Source organism: Siniperca chuatsi, linkage group LG12 (assembly GCF_020085105.1).
Source record: "Siniperca chuatsi isolate FFG_IHB_CAS linkage group LG12, ASM2008510v1, whole genome shotgun sequence".
Lineage (NCBI taxonomy): Eukaryota > Metazoa > Chordata > Actinopteri > Centrarchiformes > Sinipercidae > Siniperca > Siniperca chuatsi.
Genome location: NC_058053.1, coordinates 17107047 through 17126924, shown reverse-complemented (window position 1 = coordinate 17126924; position 19878 = coordinate 17107047). Strand labels below are relative to the sequence as shown.

The window sequence follows — 19878 nt, the reverse complement described above, 5'->3', positions numbered from 1 at the left end:
AAGAACTAAAGGAAAATGCAAACTTACTCTAATGAGGTGCTGGCTTACAGGTAGACATAAAACAAATGAGGTGAAAGCCACACACAGATAAGTCTGATGCAATCGTTTTAAATTCTATAAACCAATGTCTCAGCAGTGGTGGAAGTAGTTTTCAGATTCTTTACTTAAGTAAACATGTCAATATCACAGTGTAAAAATACTAAAAGTATTGTAATCAAAATGTTACTTTAGAATAAGTACAGAAGCACTAGAAGAAGAATACTTATACTTCAAGTATAAAAGTAAAAGTACTTAGTATGCAGGTAATATGGCCTTGGTCAGTGTTACACTATTATATATTGTACCATTAGATTATTATTACCTATGCATTAACATTTTAAGCATGTTAATGTTGTGTAGCTGGCTGTGGCTTAATTTACTTTGCATAGGTAACAATGCATCACTTATATGCTCATTTTAAGATTTTTAACATCTTAATCTGGAAAATAACAAGTAACTATAGCTATCAAATAAATGTAGTATAGCAAAAAGCACATATTTCCCTCTGAAATGCAGTAAAGTGAAAAGTAGCAAAACTTACTCAAAAATACTCAAGTAATGTAGGCTACAAGTACCTCAGAACTCTAGTACAGTGCTTGAGTAAATGTACTAGCCTTCTTCAGAAAACAGATATATAAGCCTAGCAAGACTAGATTTTTAAAAGTCAATAAAGTGCCAAAAAAGGGCTGTCACTTCAATGAGTATAAACAACAAATCTGTTACACACACCCTCAGACTAAGTAACGTCAAGTTTTTCAACCAGAGTCTGTGTCAGTGTTTGAAACTGAAGACACGTCAACACTGAAAAATAACACGCACAGTGACATTAGTCATTAGACAAAGACTTTGACATATTTCAGTGAAATCAAATGTAAAAATATGTGAGATTTGTGGGTGTGTGACTGTGAAAGTAGTCTTCAAAATAAAAAAAGATAAAAAACAAAATAAAGAAACACCCCACCACCACCACCTCCCATAAATAGCAGCTATCCAGGAATTTCATTTGGGAGTGTGTCAGAATTTTCCTCCATGAAACACCTTGCAGCTGTCTGGCCTGAGGGCTCCGGTATAATGCCATATGCAGCTAAACAATAGATCATAACAGGGCTGTGGGTCTGTGTACACTAGTGGGCAGATGAAGAGCCAGACAGCCATGTAAGGTAGCAGGCAGCACATCGGCCCGCCGGCTTCTGCTTGTGTGACTGATATATGGCATCCTAGATCCATGTTGGCCTGTAAGTGGTGGCAACAGGTGACTCACATGAGTGGGAAGTATTCTCCCCCTCATCTCGCATCAGATTTACTTTGTTGGTCACACTATCCCTAACTCACCCCTCCACCACGCCAGTACCGCTAAACTTAAACATGCTCATCCTTGATCATAATCCCAGCACTCATGGGAGTGTTACGCGCACCACCCCTGCAGCCCTGCCAGCTAAACAGCTGCTGCAATGCATACTGGGATTGACCCTCCACACGTGTTAAAGTTTAAAAGGCATGCTTCATATATAACTCGTGTCTTTTAAGCTTGAACTTTGACACACATGTGTAATTAGTCATTCTAATTAAATACAATAGCTGTACTTATTTCCTTTATTGTATAAAAATAATACCATGAAACAGCTTCAATCACCCAGAGAGTAAAAATAATCACTGAGCTGAATAACTGCAGCCTGGGTATATCTGGCATCCTGTATGCAAGTCTGTTGATATCAGCTGAGACTGATGAAACTTGTGTATAAATGTGTTCGTGCTCAGCAGTTGTGTGGTTGGTCTGACATTTTCCTCGTGCTCCGCTGTGGCTGTTCCAGTGAAACGTTGCTGAGCTGTCACAACACTGCAAAGTGAACTGTTAACGGCAAAGATATTATAGAGCTCCCAGCAGAGGCTTTTTGTTTGGGGTTATTTAATATGAGCTGTAATGTATGTAATAAGTTTATCTACCTTAGTAACTTCAGGGTGTCTCTTTACTGGGAACAAAAAACATTCATAGTCATATGCAAGAAACAACAAGTTAGATAACCAACAATTAAACGACAAATAGAATTTTTTTTTAACTATTACACGAGTCATTAAACATTTTGGATAATCAAGTTATATTATCTCCAAGGGCAATGAACAAATCTAGTATTTCATTCCATTTAAACCTGCAGTTTAACTTTTGTCTCCCTCTTCTGGTAGTGAGAGTAATTACACAAACACTGTCGATGACATATGCCTACAGTGAGCTCGCCCCAGGCTCATATTCGGATATAGTTACAAAAATACAAAGAATTTTTCACAGTTCCAAGACAGTAATCCATCATTTTAGGTGAAGTAAATGTAATAGCTACATAGCCTACTCCAAATATTTTACAAATACCAACCTCTCCATTGAGGAAAAGCTACACTACTGGTTATCCGTGTTTGTCCTCGTCGTCAATCTCTTTCTTTTTTGACTGTAATCCTTCCTCTGAATGCAGAGTATCTTTTTTATCTGGAGTATCAGACACTTTTCTTGGACGCTTCTTAGGTTTTTCCGCCATAGGCTCCATCATGCTCCTAGTTGCTGGTTGCCTACTCCGTCGCTACAGTTGCTCCCACCTTCAGCTTTGGCAAACCAATCATTGCTGGCTGATGTAAAACGCATCATTAATGGTGAGCCAGCGCGGGAATGTCGCCACAAACATCAGATTTAAAAACTCCAGTATACTGAGAAATACAGAGAGATTTACCTAGCGGTGATAGGCATAATCGGCATTGTGTGATCTTGTTTTGCAAGGGCAAATGTTAACTGAATGTTAACATGTAAAAGTCCCGCACTCCAGCTCTAAAAGGTGCATAATACCAAGATTAGTGCATGGAATATCTAAGGTTAAGTAGTTATTGGATCTTGTACAAGATTTAAATGAGAGAAGAGACATCTCATGGGTAGTTTGGAAGCTTTAACAGTAGAGCCCTATGAATAAAATGAGATAATTATTCTTTTTAGTCCACCCAACTTTGTGATACAGAGAGCAATGTTGACCGTGAAATGTGTCATTACTGATGAAGTAGAACGCATGTTTCTCCAGAGACCACTCACTAAAAGCCATTTAGAGATGCAGAGATAATGCAGCCATAAAGTCCAAATATTTTATGTTTTTCTGATCTGGAACAGATAGTTTGGCCATTTAGTTATAAAGATGTCCTACTCCAGAATCTCTTAAGGGCAGCCGGCCAAATTTGGCTCTCGACAATATTTTTAGTGTGAGCATGTGTGGCCAAATTTGTCCCTCTAGAATATGTCAAATACTGTAGACAGTTTTCTAGGAAATAAATGAGTTTTAGTACTTTGTTTTACTTTCTAATGAAAACGATAAATGAGTTTGTCAGGTAATGTGGTTTTTAAGTCAGTGTGTTGAGATCCTTGCTGAAAAATTGACTTTACTTTACTACTACACATAATAACACAATTGTACTTAATGCACAATACCGTGTAAATACTTTTTCCTCCACTGATGTTAGTCTAAACATGCCCCATTAAAGGGAAGTAGGCCAAGAAAATGTATAATACACCATCTAATTACCTATGTGTTTATGAGGACAGTGCAGAGCAAGCAGTGTTTCCTGGTCCTCTATGAGGATCCGGAGTCTGTCAAACACGGATTAGTGCTGAAAGGTGCAGATCACTGAAGGAATGTTTAAATCAACCCTGCCCCCTGTTGTTCCTGGCCTGTGGATGCACTGCAGCCTCAGGGGAACAAGCTACTGTTGGGAGATAATGGAAAAGTTTGGCAGATAGATAGGAGAGAGTTCAGTTTTTAAACTCACCTAAAAAAGAGAAATTTAATCATCAGCAGCTTTTTATTTGTTCTGAAAATCAGTTTTTCTATTCTGAGAGTTAAAAACTAAAGACTACAACAGAGAAATGGTGTCTGTCTCTGCCCTCACGTGTTATGACACAATGAAAAATTATACACAGTAATCCTGTGAGAGGCATACATCTGAAACAATTGCTCCATCGTACAGCAATAAAAACATAGCTTGATGGTCCTATAAAACTTCCATTCTGGGGTTTCTACCGCCTAAGGGGTTTCTCCCGACTGATTCTTGAACCAGAGTCACTGCCCTCTAAGGCAACACTGAGGCTGGTCCAACAGACTGGAGGATTTATTGTTGTGTTGCAGGGTGGAGAAAACACACAGCATTTATTCCTGTTGCTCTGCAGCGAGTCTCAGCAGCAGCCGTCACTTCTCAGTGATGCAGTTTAGTAGCTGCTCTTTCTCTCTTCGCCTCGCTGAGCTGCCTGGCTGCCATCCAGACCAACTCAGTGTCAGTGCATGCACAAATCTGACTGGAAATTTACATACAGCCACATTCAGTTAGTCCAGTTTAAGTTCGAGTTGACAATGAAGTGGTGAAATGACTGTAGTGCTTGGCTACAGTTCATACAGAGTCTACTTTCTTGCTTAGTTTATCATAATATATCTCTAACACCTTTCCTAGACTTTGTTTCCATGGATCTCTTTTAACTCACCAACACTTGGTGCAGGACACACACACGCAAACACGCAGAGACTCAGAGATCATTCCTGACGCTTTGATCAACGTCAAAGAGAAATAACTCAGAGGTGCATAATACCATTTGCGCAGTTCACCATTCTGAATACGTTATAACCAGATTGTCCATTACTTCTCCATTACTCTGCCATAGAGATTATAAACAAATATGACAGCCATGATGGTCTACAGGCAAACCAGACCACTCAGCAAAGAGCACAATGTATCACAGTAAATCCATGGTTATTGCCAGGCTTCCAGAGAGCCAACAGGAGCACAGGTATGATATACAACCAACAGCAAAAGGTGTTTTTACAGGAGAGAAGTTCACTGGAATAGCTCGGCTGTAACCTCTCTGCCCCACCTGCCTCCCACTCCTTTTAATACCTTGTTCCTTTTGTCCTTCGGAAATCATATTGTTTGAAATTGCTTCCTCTGAGAACAGGAAGAGGTAGTCGAGGGAAGGAGACAGAGACCGCTGCCTTTCCCCAAGTGATTTGAATTCCACTTTTCTCAGAAAAGGAAAGCTTCCATTCCCACAACTGTGTATGAAGACCAGTGTGTGTACTGCATTTTTTCTTTAATGTCTGTTCCCAGACTGACAGACCACATTACTACGCCAGTGGTGGAAAGTAAGTACATTTACTCAAGTACTGTAGTACAGTGTTGAGGTACTGGTACTTTACTTGAGAATTTCTACTTTATATTACTTTGTACTTCTACTCCTCTACATTTGAGATTGAAATGTACTTTTTCGCAATTACACGTATTGTATGTTACATGACAACTGAAGTTTCTAGTTTCATTATAGATTCATATTTTACACACAAAGCATCAGCTTCTAAAATAGGATGGTTTTTATCCCTGTTAGTGGCATGGCTCGGTCCAACACATTAGTCCAGACTAAAATATCTCAATAACTGTTGGATGGATTGCTATGAAATTCTGTGTAGATATTCATGGTGACCAGATGATGAAATGCTGACTTTGATGATGCCCTGAATTTTCATCTAGCGTCATCATGAGGTTGGCATGTGGTTTTGAGACTATTGGATGGGTGAACCATGACATTTGGGACAGACACTCATGTTCCCCTCAGCATGAATTGTAATAACATTGGTGATCCCTTAACTTGTCATCTAGCCAAAATGTTTAGTATTATAATATTTTTATGACCAAATACCAGCAAAACCAATGACATTCCCATCAGCCTAGACTGTACTGCTTAGTGATAAATAGCAAATGTTAGCATGCTTACACACTAAGATGGTGAACAAAGTAAACATTATACTTGTTTAACATTAGCATGTTAGCATTTTCATTATGAGCATGTTAGCATACTAGTTTAGGCACAGCAGTGCTTTGAGCTAAATGCTTAAGTCACAAAGCCGCTAGCATGGCTGTAGACTGTTAGTCCTGTTTATAGATTAAACTAACCAACCTGTGATAATAATCCAATAATATAACAACATGACACTTGGAAAGGGACCATTCGCAAAATGAGTACTTTTACTTTTGATATTTCTATACTTTTACGGAAGTAAAATTTTGAATATAGGACTTTCACTATAGTAAATAGCAAAATATTTTTACATAGTGGTATTGCTACTACAGGATCTGAATATCATTGTACCACACCAGTGACAGATCAGTAAACCCTCACCTCTTTTAACATTTTCACATTTTACCACTCACAGAATATATGGGAAATCAAGACATTGTTTTACAAGATCACTTTACTTTTAATGACTGTATTTTGTACTTGATGTAAAACATTTAACACCATGTCCCAAAGGTTAACTTTGAATTAGTCCAAGGGGAGCTGTATTGTTACCAGGGTCTGCACAGGTGAGGAAAGCCTGTTGTCAGTATTAGCTGATAAGAACGCGACCGTTGTAATGTGTACCTCCTGCTATTGTGCTGACTGGACTCTCACTCCCTTCCTCCTCCAACTCTCCTATGCCTGTTTGTGATTTACTTTCAGTAAAGATCATCAGCTTTATCCGAGGAGGGCTTTGAGCCAGTTCCCTGAGTGGGACAAGGACCCGCTTCACTAACTGATGATCCAACTGGTCTCCAACTGTGACTAGTCTGACGTTAGCGGGTATTAGGTGCATGCTGGAAAACGAGTGTCAGACCATATTGACGTATCAGCCTTGTGCGTCGATAGAAGTTGAACATTTCCTCTCCCACATGTTCTCATGGGGGTGTTTTGTTTCCCGCCTCTCCCTGTTTTACAGATAAAGAGCACAACGCTCTGATTTTCCATCTTATTGCCATATATATACTTCATAGAGACACTGAGGGAGGGGGAGAGACAGACAGAGGGACAGATGGTCATGGTCATTTAGACCATCTCTCTCTCACACATAACCAGTGTCAGTGTCAGACAGGCAATTCAAAGCCCTGCACAGTGGATTATACAGTACAATGGTAGTAACTTATTATGGAAGCAACTGCTCATGGATTACACTTGAAGGCAGATGAGAGGTGGTAAGAGAGAATTCTAACTCCCTGTTTGGCGTTTTTCACACTGTGATTGTAGTGATTATACTGTATATCCTACCTGGCAAACCATTAAAAACTGTTTGTCTTAACACAGCTTTTCAGGAATGTGTACTTTTTCTATAACCTTGCCAAGTAGGGCAGTAGCTTCAGATGTGTGACGTGTTGGAAAAACCTGTCAAACTTACTTTCATCCCTTTTTTATGTTATAGCTCATCTGTCTTTTGATTGTTAATTGCATAGTAAAAGCTGGCAGTAGGCATACACACATAGTGCGTATAGATGTCGGAGGTCACCCCTCAATGGAGTTTGATCGGTTTTCTTAACCCCTCAATGACGGGGGTCATTTATTGCACCCATAAAGCTGTCTGGTGAACTGCCTTATAGGGTCATTCTCAGCTTAGACTTGCCAGCCTGTCACTGCCATGTTTGGGTCTCAACCAAACTCTCACTAACGCTGCAGTCAAGAAGCGAAAGCACACACACAGACACAGTGGATAGTTGGAGAGATCTGATTGACGCTTTCAGATAGATCCAGATTGCAGCGTGTAGGAGGTTTTCATTATGGCATGGAGGACAGTGGACATTAAAGCTGCTGTTCTGTCGTGAGTGAAGTCTGCTGGTCATGGTCCACAGGCGAGATGGAGAGACTGTGCAGCTCAGACCAGGTCACAGCATTAATAGGACAAAGTCACCTAGCTTTGACTTGCCCCGTGGTGTCCTGTTACCCTCTCTGCGTGTCTGTCATACACAATTTAGAATTGGACATGGGGGAATGTAAACACACATAGCATAATATTGAATAATTTTTCTTAAAACATCCTCATTATTTACTTTTACATGACTCCTGAACTTCCTCTCCCTCCCTCTCTTTCTGTGCGTCGCTCTCTCTCTCATGGGAAAATGGTTGTTCACATGCCACGGTGTCCAGTCCTCAAGCAATTCACAGGCAGAGAAGCTATTTTTATGCATGTGATGCCACACACACACACGCCCAGGTCATTTCATCAGCAGGAATATAGAGGACTTTCAGCTGTCTGACTGATTACTTGTATTTCTCTTTTCTCTCTTTTTCTACTCCATCCCCTTAGTGACTTTTCACCTCTAGTGCACCCTCCTTCTCTCCTCCCTCTTTGTGTGTCAGGTGTGTGTTTGGCCTGTGAGCAGTGATGGGGGACTGGAGTCTCCTGGGGAATTTCCTAGAGGAGGTCCAGGAACATTCCACCTCGGTCGGGAAGGTCTGGCTCACCGTCCTCTTCATCTTTCGCATCCTGGTGCTGGGCACAGCAGCCGAGTCCTCCTGGGGTGACGAGCAGAGCGATTTCCTGTGTGACACTCAGCAGCCCGGTTGCACCAACGTGTGTTATGACAGCGCCTTCCCCATCGCCCACATCCGCTACTGGGTACTGCAGATCGTTTTTGTCTCCACGCCGTCCCTCATCTATATGGGCCACGCAATGCACATCGTGCGAAGGGAGGAGAAGCAGCGGAGGAAGGAGCAGGAGGAGAGGGAGGTGAGAGGGGAAGGTGGAGACCTGGAGGGGGAGAAGGAGTACCTCCAGCAGAAGGAGAGTGGAAGAATGATGGCATCTGATGGGACAGGCCATGTACGCCTGAAAGGAGCGCTGCTGCAGACTTACATCCTGAGCATCATGATTCGTACAGTGATGGAGGTGACATTTATAGTGGTGCAGTACCTGATCTATGGGGTGTTTCTCAGGGCGTTGTACCTGTGCAAGGCCTGGCCCTGCCCTAACCCCGTCAACTGCTACATGTCCCGGCCCACAGAGAAGAACGTCTTCATCATCTTTATGCTGGTGGTGGCCGCTGTGTCTCTGCTGCTCTCTGTGTTGGAGCTGTACCACCTTGGCTGGAAGAGCGCCAGGAAGTGTGTACGCAACAAGGCGATGCAGAGGAGCAACCACAAAGCTGTGACGGTGGCCGTGTCTGCAGCCTTGGAGCCCAACAGCCCACCTCGGCCGTCGGCGTCCTGCACCCCTCCTCCTGACTTCAGCCAGTGCCTGGCAGCCCCGAGCTCAGTGAACCCCATGACCTCTATGGCCTCTCATCCCTTCAACAACAGGATGGCGCTGCAGCAGAACTCAGTCAACTTGGCCACCGAGCAGCATCACAGCTGCGACAACCTGGAGGACGAGGAAGACTTCCTGAGGATGAGATACGACCAAGCACCCACAGAGCTGCCCAACAGCTGCTCCCCATCGCTTCTGCTGCACTCTGGCTACATGAAGGACAAACGCCGCCTGAGCAAGACCAGTGGGACCAGCAGCCGGGCTCGCCAAGATGACCTGTCAGTATAGACTCACAACCAGAAAGAGTGGCTGATGAGGGGGGCAGGAGGGGAAGGGCTGGACCTTCAGAACCAAAGAGAAGGGACAGAAAGATCAGTTTAGGAAGACACCAAGAGGAGTCTGAGTGTTATTTCTGAGTGAAGGGGTCAGAACGTGAGCACAGGCTAATTATGCAAACTCTGGCACTGAAGCCTGACACTTGACTACAGAGGTTGGACTAAATGTTCACTTTAGTAAGAGACACTGAGATCTGTGAGTGGACCATGTAAATCTGACGTGTGAGCGCTGTGAGCAGATAGTGTTTGTGAACTAATCTGTCCCAGAGCTTGAAAAACAGACAACCAAACTGCAAAAGAAAAATCTATTTTGAAATGGAAACAGGGTAACAGGTGTGATACCTTCCTATTGCACATATTATGTTTCACTTAAACAGTTAAAGCCAAAAACTAAGACAGATAAATAGACTATTAAGTGAGAATAACGTGATGCTTGGTGTGAGATAACTTAGGGAATCATTTCATTATAAAGCAAATTATGACACACATCTCAACTATTCAATTAATCATAGATTAGGTTGTGACTTTAAATAGCACAACCAACCACCCCCCAACCATATCTCTTTCCATATAACATATTTCTATATTTATTATTCCAAAAGTCATGGCAAAGACTGTAAATTTAAACTAAGCCATCTGTTACTTGCTAACATGGTTGCACTATGCCTGCAAGTCAACAAACATAAAATGCAACTCAATAATTATCACTACAATCTAAAAAAGTGTGAGTAAAACTCACATTATTAGTTATATATTTGACAGGAGCCTTTGTGTGCAGAAGAGATGAGAGAGTGTAGCCTGTTTCCTTTTCAAAAGGGATTCAAGGGAAAGAAAAAGAAGAGGCACTGCTTGGATGCTGTTATAAGGAGATCCAGCCACTGGGTGGCAACATTGCACTTCAGTTTCTCTCCTGGAGCCATTGTGTAAATAGTGAATTTATCTCTATGCAATGTATGTTTCAGTTGATGTCTTTGAATGTATTTTATTTCATTTCCAGTGTCTTGTTCTTACTATATGCAGAATAATTCTACAGGTTGAGTATGCCAGCAGTTTTTAAATGAACATTTACTGCAACTGTGGGTGTGAAGTTCAATCCTACATATCTTCTACAGCAAACATTCATTTAAAAAACAGAAATGTTCAGGCGACTGTACATTCACTGCAGTTTTTGGTTCTTTCACACAGATCTTTATGCAATAAATGTCATCACTAACCCATCACAAATTAATAAATCAACTGTACAATCTGCTCTCTTTGGTGGTGATTAATTCAAATACTTCTTCTGATACATCAGCATATAGAGATGTATGTATGTTACTAAAAGATATATAATAAATGTAGATGTACACATACTGAATATGTAAAACTGAGCTCAGAAAATCAGAGAGGATTTACATTTAGACCAACTTGCATCATATCAAGACCTTGTGGTTAATACGGAATTGCTGTAAACTAAAGGTGGAAATGAGTAAGAGATGTGAGGAGCTTTCCTGCAGTTCTAGATCAGTATCCTGTCACCATTTACATTTTTCAGTCTGTTTTCACTAGAAAGGACCTGCAGGAGACAGACTGGGGAAGATATACAGTATTTACACAAACAAAGACTGTCTCACCCTCCCTGCCAAAAAGCTGAGCACTGAGATCCTGCTTGGTCTGTCACAAGCTGAAAGAGAGTTGAAAGCTGCAGTAGATGCTGCCATTTTGTTTGTTTGTTGCAGATAAGATTATCTACACCTCTACAAAGTTGCCCTCTTTTCATCATCATTGTATGAGATTATGCTATATAGGGCATATATTTTAGAGCAGTAGGCAGGATGATGACCCCACGTTGCTGTTCAATAAAATCTTTTCCCTGTAAATCACCCATGGGCAAAGCTGAGGTGATGTTTTATGCACTACTTGCTGTCTGCTCTCTTTATTTATTTAAAAATGTAACCGAGATGAGCACTCAAGTTGGAATATGCTTCTCAGATTTCAGTTTTCAGTCTCTCAGACTCTCATGTTTTGGACAATAAACCTGTACGAGATTTATTTTAATTGATTGACACCACAGGGTTAGCAAATTAGCAGAATCTGCATTTAAGATGGAAGATGAGCATTATTTAATGTTGTAAGAAGTATTTTACTTAATTATAAGCAGCAAAATCTACTGAAGTATCAACAGTAAAATAACTCATTATTCAGCACCTATCAGAGTTTTATAGTATTATACATATTATCATTCCTGGTTAATTATCATGTAAGCAACTATATTCTTACCACTTTATATACTTATGGGTACAACAATGTTCCACCAAGTACAATCAATATTTTATAAGCTTATGATATGTTTTGGCAATGTAAATCTGAAATGTACTGTGGCTGTCAAATCCATGTAGTGTAATAAATATTTAAATACTATAATATTTCCCTCTACAATCCATTGAAGTAAAAGTATAAAGTATTAATCAAAATCAAAATAGAGGATCAAATTCAAAATAGTGAATGAAGTGCAAAAGGCGTAACTACTGAAGCAGATTTCTTACATGTACACATTTCTTATTATTACTGTAATAAACTTAATACACTCAATGTTATTTAATAATGAAAAAATTCTATGATGAATAATTCAAAAGATTTAGAAAACTTGGAATGACTAAATTTACCAAATAAAATGTGTAAATTAACTGTCAGTTGTATATTTTCTGATTCTTAATGAAAATAATAATAATGAAAATATTCTTGGCTTCCAACAGTATATGATTTGTCTGATGAGCAAAATAATACTCTGGTTTCCTACACAATGCTGTTTTGTATGAGGAGTCATAAAGTAGATCTTTTTCATTTATCATTACAAAAATTACATTTGTTAATGACAGGACATTTTCTCTTAATTTGTTTGGGATAACAAACTTCAGCACTGGAGCACTGTGACGTGCAGATACACTCGGGTCCTGTAGATGGCAGCAGCACATTGAGGCATCTCCTCCACCGCGAATCTTTTAAAAGAAGAAGAAGAAAGGTCTGCCTGTAATGTGGCTGCCGGGAAATGTCGTTTTACCATTGTAGCCACCACCCTTACTTCTATTGTAGGGTTTCATCTGCTGCCCTACAGTTCCCGACATGTCCTTTAGCTTGAACCGGTGGCACGAGTTGCTGAATGACAGATGAATTGATCATTTACTGAACGCTGTGTTTTCTATCGAGAGTAGCAGAGGAACTTCGTTTCAGAAAGTAAGTATCTGATAAAAGTGAGCTCCGTTGTCGTGGTACAGTTAGCTAGGTTGACTGACGTGACTTAGTGATGAGCGGAGGAAACCTTGTGAAGTTTTTTTGGGCTTTCTTTCTGTTTGTGCGGAAAAAAGATTTGAAGCCTCGGGGCTTCAAACTCAGCAAACACAGTGACATCTGGTGGCTTGTAAAACTTACAGCAGCCATTCAAGACTGAGACCGAAGCACCGCCACACCTCGCTGATGTTAATAGTTTTACTCTTATATGTGTGCAATGAAAGTCCAAGAAGCCTGCGTGTTATTAAGTCTGTATACTTTTGTTCAGAAATGCTGTATTAAATACAGGCTAGATGTTACTGTTATTACTTATCAGGAGGAAATGTTCTCATACTTATGATTGTCTTTCTAACACACATGGCCACATTTCTCAGTTATTCTCCTCTCTTCTTATCCCACTTGTATGCCAACCACATAGTTTAGCTGTAAAACTTTGTTTATTTTATTTTATTTATTTATTTTATAGTTTTAGTTATAATGTACAATCAGTCATACCAGTTCATTAAGAAAAAAAGGAAAAGACAAACAATAAATGCTTGTCAGTAACTGTCAGAGTGAAGCGCTTCGGACGTCATCAGTCAGGTGATATACAGTTACTTTGCGGTTCTGCGCATGCGCGTGGGTTTAGGGTTTAGTTTACAATGTATTGAAACTGAGCTTCAGTCTATGAGTGAAACCAGCTTCTGAGCTTCGGTATCATCCGTGTCATTTCTGCTGTTGAGACGAAGGTTAAACTTCATGTTATCATGTTGTGTTGCAACTAGCTAGTTTTTCTAAGAGTTACCGTTAGCCTTGTGCCGAGTAGTGTTTTCTTAACGTGCTTCAGTTAGCAACGACTTCGTGTTGAAACTCGGGTTATCTGTAGTTTGAATAGCCCTTATCGTACAGTATTTAGGAGTTTTATTGTATAACTAGGTTAACTTTATATGAACTTAATATATTTCACGAGTGAGACACGTTTGAGTAGAAAAGCCGTTACGCCCCCTGAAGAGCTCGTTGCACCAGCCAGTGCTAAGTTACAGCTGGGCGTCTCGTTTGTTAGCTGTTATCTAATTTAACGTAGGGCATAACTAACGTCAGATATGATCCCCAAAGATTTGAGGGTCTTTATCTTGCAGACCTTGTATAGGTGCTAACTGTGGGTGTATAATAAGACCATACATCCATGGTGCTAACGCTGCCTTACTTCAACTATTATAGTTAGCTACTGCTACTGCATCATCTACCCATCATCATCCCCGACATCATTGGACAGAAAATTTAATTGTATCAGTTAACGCAGGTTAGTATTGCATAGTATAGCTGAAAGTAGAGCTAAAACTAGCAGCTAGTCGACTAAACATCAAACGTTTGTCATCAACAAAAAATTAATTGGTAACTTTAACTATTTTGATGATTGATCGATTAGATTTTTGTAAGAAAATTTAGCTGGTTTTCTATGATAACGATCTGAATTTGGGCTTTGGAATGTTAGTTAGACCAAACAAGCAGTATGAATATGTCAAATTGATCTTTAGGAAATTGTGATAGGTCTTTTTTTTAATTCACTATTTTGTTACATTTTATAGACCAAACAATGAATTCATTAATTGAGAAAATAATTTTCTGATTAACTAACAGGGAAACTAATCGTTAGTTGCTGTCTTACTCCAAAGTAAAGAGGAAGCTTGAGCTGTTTCAAGACTGCTGTGTAACAAAAGGCAGACTGAGAGCCTTTCGTAATGCCACCAGTAAAATAATTATTCTTGTTAACTGTTACTAATGATAAAAGTTATTTCTCCTAATATTAACCCTAATGCGTGTGTAGTTAATTCACACTAAAACAATTTGTCTGCTTCGTTCACAACACAGCCATGAGGAATCTTTGGACCAAAGTAGGTGTTTTCAGTTCGGTGTCATTGGCTTTTGGTTCAATGCTGTGGTCGCAGAAGACTGAATCAGATCCAGTTGCTTCCAGTTGCTCCTCTGCTGACACAAATCTCAGTTCTCCCTACGAACTAAAATTGGTCCAAGTCCTGTTCCGACATGGTGCCCGAACGCCACTAAAGTCAATACCTTATGTGATGGAGGTAAAACATTTTTTCTGCATTTTTGTGTCTTTAAAAGATGTAGTGTCATATAATAACTACGAAATTCTTTGTCTGGGCATGTTTGTCTCATCAAAGGTCCAATGGGTGCCAACACTCTTGGAGCCTCCACCACACACCAACATCAACTATGTAGTGACAGATCTTCATGGTGGCCCCAGGCCCCCAGCTCCTGTAGAAGACAGCTATCGGAGAAACATACTGACCGTGAGTAGGTGTGTTTTGTGGTGTTGAATGCAGTCAGACAAGAAAAGAGCTGAAGGAACAAATTCAGGTACAGCAACTTGTGTAGTTAGTTCCTGATAAGATTTTGTAACATATTGATGTCATTCCATTTAAGTGTGCCTGTGCCAGGGCCCTGACATTGTGCACAGTTTACTGTGACAAGAGAGTCACCAATAATAGTTAGTTACATCTGTGCTTTTTCCCCCTATGACGAGTTAATACCTGCTTCTGTGGGACAGGCCTGTTGTTTTGTATGTTATACGATTACCTGTGTGTAATCAAGGTGTGACAAGTTATATTGGATTAAATACGTTTTATTGACTCTATATATTTAGGTGTTCTTGCCTTTTTATAGATGTGAAACAACTTGTGGATTCAGAAAGTACCTCACTCTCATATTCAGTTAGCCTCTCTCCCTCTAGTGGCCACCAGTATTCATTACAACGCCTTACAGATGACATTAAAGCAGGTTCATTCATTCACCTCCTCTCTGTAATACTGCTGAACTGTGTAGCGCTTCCCAGTGAGATATTGTGTTCCTGTTTGCCAGCCACAGTGTCAATGGAAATGATAGTTTCCTGTACTGAGTTAGCTGCTTTACTAAAGAGGTTTACTGCACTGGATTCAGCTTAGAAAACTAAATCCCCCAATATGGACTCCTGCCATCCTTATACCACATTCACACTGGGTTCCTGTTTCCTGCATGTCATCGCAGGTGTATGTCTGTTAGGCCACATCTGTGACTAAAACTTGATCCTGTTTGTCACGCTTGGCAGGGTGGCACGTTCCCCGGTCAGCTGACCACAGTGGGCATGCAGCAGCTGTATGAGCTGGGCAAGAGGCTGAGGAGGAGATACACTGAGGAGAGTCATTTCCTCAGCTCCACCTTTAGCCCAGCCGAGGTCTAGTAAGTGTTGCACATCATGACGGGTAGCAGGAGCACAAACGTATTTCTGTACTCTACAGTTTTGATACATTAGGTTTATGAGTGCAGTACACAGGGCATCAGCCTAAATGCTTTACTATTTTCAAGTTGGCTGCTTTCCATGACCTATTTTTTCCATTTTTAGTGTGCGCTCCACTAACATTGTGAGGACCATTGAATCTGCCAAGTGCCTGGTAGCAGGGCTCTTCCAGCAAAAACAAAAAGGTAGGGTAAAAATCCATGGGTGCATGATGTTATTTATTCTATTTTGGATCTCATCAAATCTGTGTTTGTCATTTTCCGTTCTACTTGAAGAAATTGTGCCTATATTAACAACCGAGGCAGAATCTGAAATCCTGTATCCTAACTACCATGGATGCAAGCTGCTCAAAATCCTTGGCAGGTATGTAGAGGCTACCCAAAACTGGAATCTTGAATAATGTGTTGTGCAAAATTATAAGCCGAGTTGAGATGCCTCTGACAGGTTGTCATGGTATGTCTGTGTTTTGTGGCTGACACTGTGTGTTCTGTGCAGCCACCGCTGGGCAGAGTCGTCCACTCTACCAGACATTGCAGCAGACCTGCAGAGCATCCAGAACGCATTGGGCATTGCTGCTCACCAGCATATCGACTTCATCCTCATTAGGGACGACATGGTTGCCAGAGAGGTGACACCGCCACATCATGATTCATATGACTTTTGTTAGGTCTCACCACAAGTTTTCAGAATACATACCATTATTATCAAGACTTAGCCTGGCCGGAGGCAGCAACCCAGCAAGCTGCTAGTTATGTAAGATGAAACTCCAAAACAGTTCAGTCTAGAGATTAACAAGTTAAATAACAGATTCAGCATGATTTGAGTTTAAACATTTACTTGTGGCCATAATTGAAGATGTTTTAAAATAAGTTCCCGTTGAATTCATAATTGCATAGATGGCAAATCTAAAGACTTCTAATTCAGTCAGTTATAGAAATGTACGGACGAGAGACTGAAAATCATGTTTTGCATAGCTGAATCAGTAGGGTAATAACAGATGTAAGAGGGGCGTTTTTTGTAGATGTTCAAATAACCATCTTTTAAATATGCACACTTGGGCCACTACAAGATCTGAAACAAGACAGAAGGGGCATCTTTATTGGGCTTTGCTGAATTTGCTGTTTTTGTTTGGGGGTTTTTCCTCATCAGCCAAAGCCAAATACTGAAGCTCTACCTAACATTCTTGCTGATTATGTTCAGATCCACCTGTTATCAGTTACAACTCATTCAAACTAACAGACAAATTAAAGCAACACATTTCTGAGTCAATACAGCTATAATTCACTTAAACAGAAAATAAAGCTATTGGTAGATTTTACTGTCACGGCTTAAAATTGAAATCCTCTTTACTTTGAGTTGCCCACACAGACACCACTTTAGAAAATAACTAGGATGAAGGGGAAAATGGCAAATATCTCATAATAAAATGACGGCTTTGGAAAACTGAACAAAACCTTCAGTCGTGCCAGACGTTTCCTTTTGAGGTTTGTGTTGCTCAACAGCCTAGCTGATACTGACTGTGTCAAGTCTCTGCTCCTTAACAGACACACGGCCTGCCCTGCCCACCTGTGCTGGACACCTGGAGGAATAAAGTAGAACAGAGAGCTGTGGATATGATCTGCCATGTTTACCAGCCCAGCCAAAGGTTAGATTAAACAAAGTCAACAAAGGAGGGTCTTTTGAAAAGGGTAGATTCCGGTTTAAACAATAACCCTCTACCAGTGTCAGTAAGGAGGTTTTACCTAACCGTTTTGTTGAGTTCAACAGTTCAACAGGCCACCTTTTAATTCTTTTGCTATGTTTTTGGCAGGGAGAACTTGCAGCTGTGTGTGGGACCCCTCCTGCACACATTGTTAGCCAACATTGAGGAGAAACTACAGGGCACCTCATCAGAGCCAAACAGGTTGGACACCTCTGGACGGACACACCCATTTCTTGCACAAACTTGAATGTGTTTGGTCTTTAAATTGTCCACTGTCCTCTCTCAAACAGGAAGTTGTTTCTGTACTCTGCACACGACACCACTTTGATTCCCTGTCTGATGGCTTTGGGGATATTTGACATGAGATGGCCACCATATGCCGCTGATATCACTCTGGAGCTGCACCAACACCGGCAGACCAACAAGGCCTTCGTTAAAGTGTCATACACAGGCCAGGTAGGGGGAGGGAATGTGTCTACGTTTATTTGATAAGCTGTTGCATTTTATTTCGGTTGTGTTTTACTCTAAGTTGCTTGTTTTTCGGTAGGATCAACTTATACCAGGTTGTAGTGGAGTCTACTGCCCCCTGGAGGAGTTCAAACAGGCCCTCTCAGCATACTCACTGAGCTCTGAACTCTACCAGTCACTTTGTAACCGCACAGAGGGCTTGACTGAACCCTGAACCCTCAACAAACCTTCACATCTCAGCACAGTGCTACCCATGACATTACACTCTGACAGTTACCACGCATCGTGTTTATTTTTCGTCCTCACTCCATCCAGCCACCATCAGTCATTATACCTCACTATTGGTTTACACCAGAGGAAAATTTCTTGGGCACACAAGTCCTGGATTACAGCCTCTGTTGGAGATCTTTTAGTTTACAGCAGATGTAACTTAATGGTTATGGCACATTGACAAGTATATGTGCAGAGCTATAGAGTGTATACTTGATATGAAATGCTTAGTGCATAGGTGTCCGTTTGCATGCACTGAATCTGTTTGGTTTAATGATGAAGGCTGGCGTTATTCCATGTTTTTCTTATTGTCAACAAATCCCATCTCTCAGTACCTTCATAAATCTTTAAAAACAGATGACAAATACATAGTTTTTTTATTTTTAAAAAGTCTAAGTAATTTCCTAAAACAGCTGGACGCTAGTTTTAGCAAACTGTACTTGAACAGGAGTAAACTGTGTATTTGTCGGGACTATATGCAGCTGCGGATTAATACAAATTTGGTGTTATAGTATTTAATGCACCAAGACAGTGTACGGTATGTATGATTTACTTAAAATAAGCTACAGTACCCATGTTCATTGCAATGAAGGAAAATGTCACCCAGTAAAATGGTGTGGCTCCTGTATGTTTTTAATAGTTTTTAGACAACAATGGAGGTCTATGGCAGAGGAATAAACTATATCAGGCTTTGCCTACACAGGTAATACTTGTTAGTAGGATATATTCATTGTTGGTTTTGTTCTTTTTGGGATTTGTTGAAAAGAAAAATGCAATAGTAGTATTAGCCTTTTCATTATAAGTTAAAACCATTGCTGCAATTTAATCTTATACTAAAATATAGACATCTTAAAGGTTGCTCAATGTGGCGTCATCAATGCCTGTTTCTGATTGCTGATGCAATTATTCTGCCAATTTGGTTGTGTTCACAATCAAATCTTTTATGTTCAATAATTTCATTCCTCAGGGGAATACTAAGCATTTCATGTACTGTATCTGTTTATTAACAAAGGGGTGCAGAGTGGATTGTGCTCCAGTGTGTAGGTGAATGTATTCATAACCACGTAGAAGCTGCAGAAAGGGAATCATTCTGCTAAAGTATGTTTTAAGAGTGAAACATTAGGTTGCCTTCTTGTGGGGATTTGTTTTTACTGAGACCACAGTATAATGTATGCATGAATACATGCCATTATATAGACCTGAGTGTTACTGTGTTACAATAACACACATTGTACCTCATCAGCGGGTGTTTCTCCGTGACCTGTTGCTTAGAAGGTTACGGTATGGTTTGGATTGGTGAGGCATAAATAAAGATTTTGATCAATGGTGGAGTCTTTTTTTTTTTTTTTTTGGCTCCTTTAAAACACAGGTTAGAAAAGCACAACTAGTTTAGAAGAGTTCAAATGCATCTACATGCTTGCATCTATTTTGGAAGTGTGGTGTCCTCTGAAAATAGCTCCCAGT

At 40.4% G+C, this 19878-nt stretch overlaps 2 protein-coding genes across 12 annotated transcripts in view; both read left to right on the top strand.

The window, feature by feature from the left end:
• Nucleotides 1–10679, top strand: part of gja5a (gap junction protein, alpha 5a) — a 31536-nt gene extending 20857 nt beyond the window's left edge. For 3 of the 9 annotated variants that reach the window (XM_044218127.1, XM_044218125.1, XM_044218124.1), the window contains one exon: nucleotides 8157–10679. In XM_044218127.1, coding sequence (XP_044074062.1) covers nucleotides 8235–9383 — 1149 coding nt within the window. In that variant the 5' untranslated portion in view covers nucleotides 8157–8234 and the 3' untranslated portion in view covers nucleotides 9384–10679. Of the gene's footprint in view, nucleotides 1–4705; nucleotides 5193–6030; nucleotides 7054–8156 lie in introns of those variants that run through there. The other 6 variants (XM_044218129.1, XM_044218130.1, XM_044218123.1 and 3 more) reach the window with 4 other exon arrangements.
• A 1767-nt stretch (nucleotides 10680–12446) lies between these two features.
• Nucleotides 12447–19740, top strand: acp6 (acid phosphatase 6, lysophosphatidic). 3 transcript variants are annotated; one of them, XM_044215943.1, is made up of 12 exons: nucleotides 13271–13425; nucleotides 13898–13979; nucleotides 14549–14766; nucleotides 14863–14991; nucleotides 15786–15916; nucleotides 16080–16159; nucleotides 16250–16337; nucleotides 16470–16602; nucleotides 17519–17619; nucleotides 17785–17877; nucleotides 17967–18132; nucleotides 18224–19740. In XM_044215943.1, exons 3-12 carry the CDS (start codon nucleotides 14551–14553, stop codon nucleotides 18356–18358), a joined length of 1272 nt encoding a protein of 423 aa, XP_044071878.1. In that variant the 5' UTR covers nucleotides 13271–13425; nucleotides 13898–13979; nucleotides 14549–14550; the 3' UTR covers nucleotides 18359–19740. The 3 variants fall into 3 exon arrangements, with proteins under 3 accessions (XP_044071877.1, XP_044071878.1, XP_044071876.1); XM_044215942.1 differs by lacking the exons at nucleotides 13271–13425; nucleotides 13898–13979 and adding an exon at nucleotides 12447–12643; XM_044215941.1 differs by lacking the exon at nucleotides 13898–13979.
• Nucleotides 19741–19878: the final 138 nt, after the last annotated feature.

Coding starts and splice junctions, on each gene's coding strand:
- acp6 (XM_044215942.1), top strand. CDS start 14,551: ATGAGGAATCTTTGGACCAAAGTAGGTGTTTTCAGTTCGGTGTCATTG. Junction 14,992..15,785: donor ATCGGAGAAACATACTGACC/GTGAGTAGGTGT, acceptor CACGCTTGGCAG/GGTGGCACGTTCCCCGGTCA. Junction 15,917..16,079: donor TTTAGCCCAGCCGAGGTCTA/GTAAGTGTTGCA, acceptor TTCCATTTTTAG/TGTGCGCTCCACTAACATTG.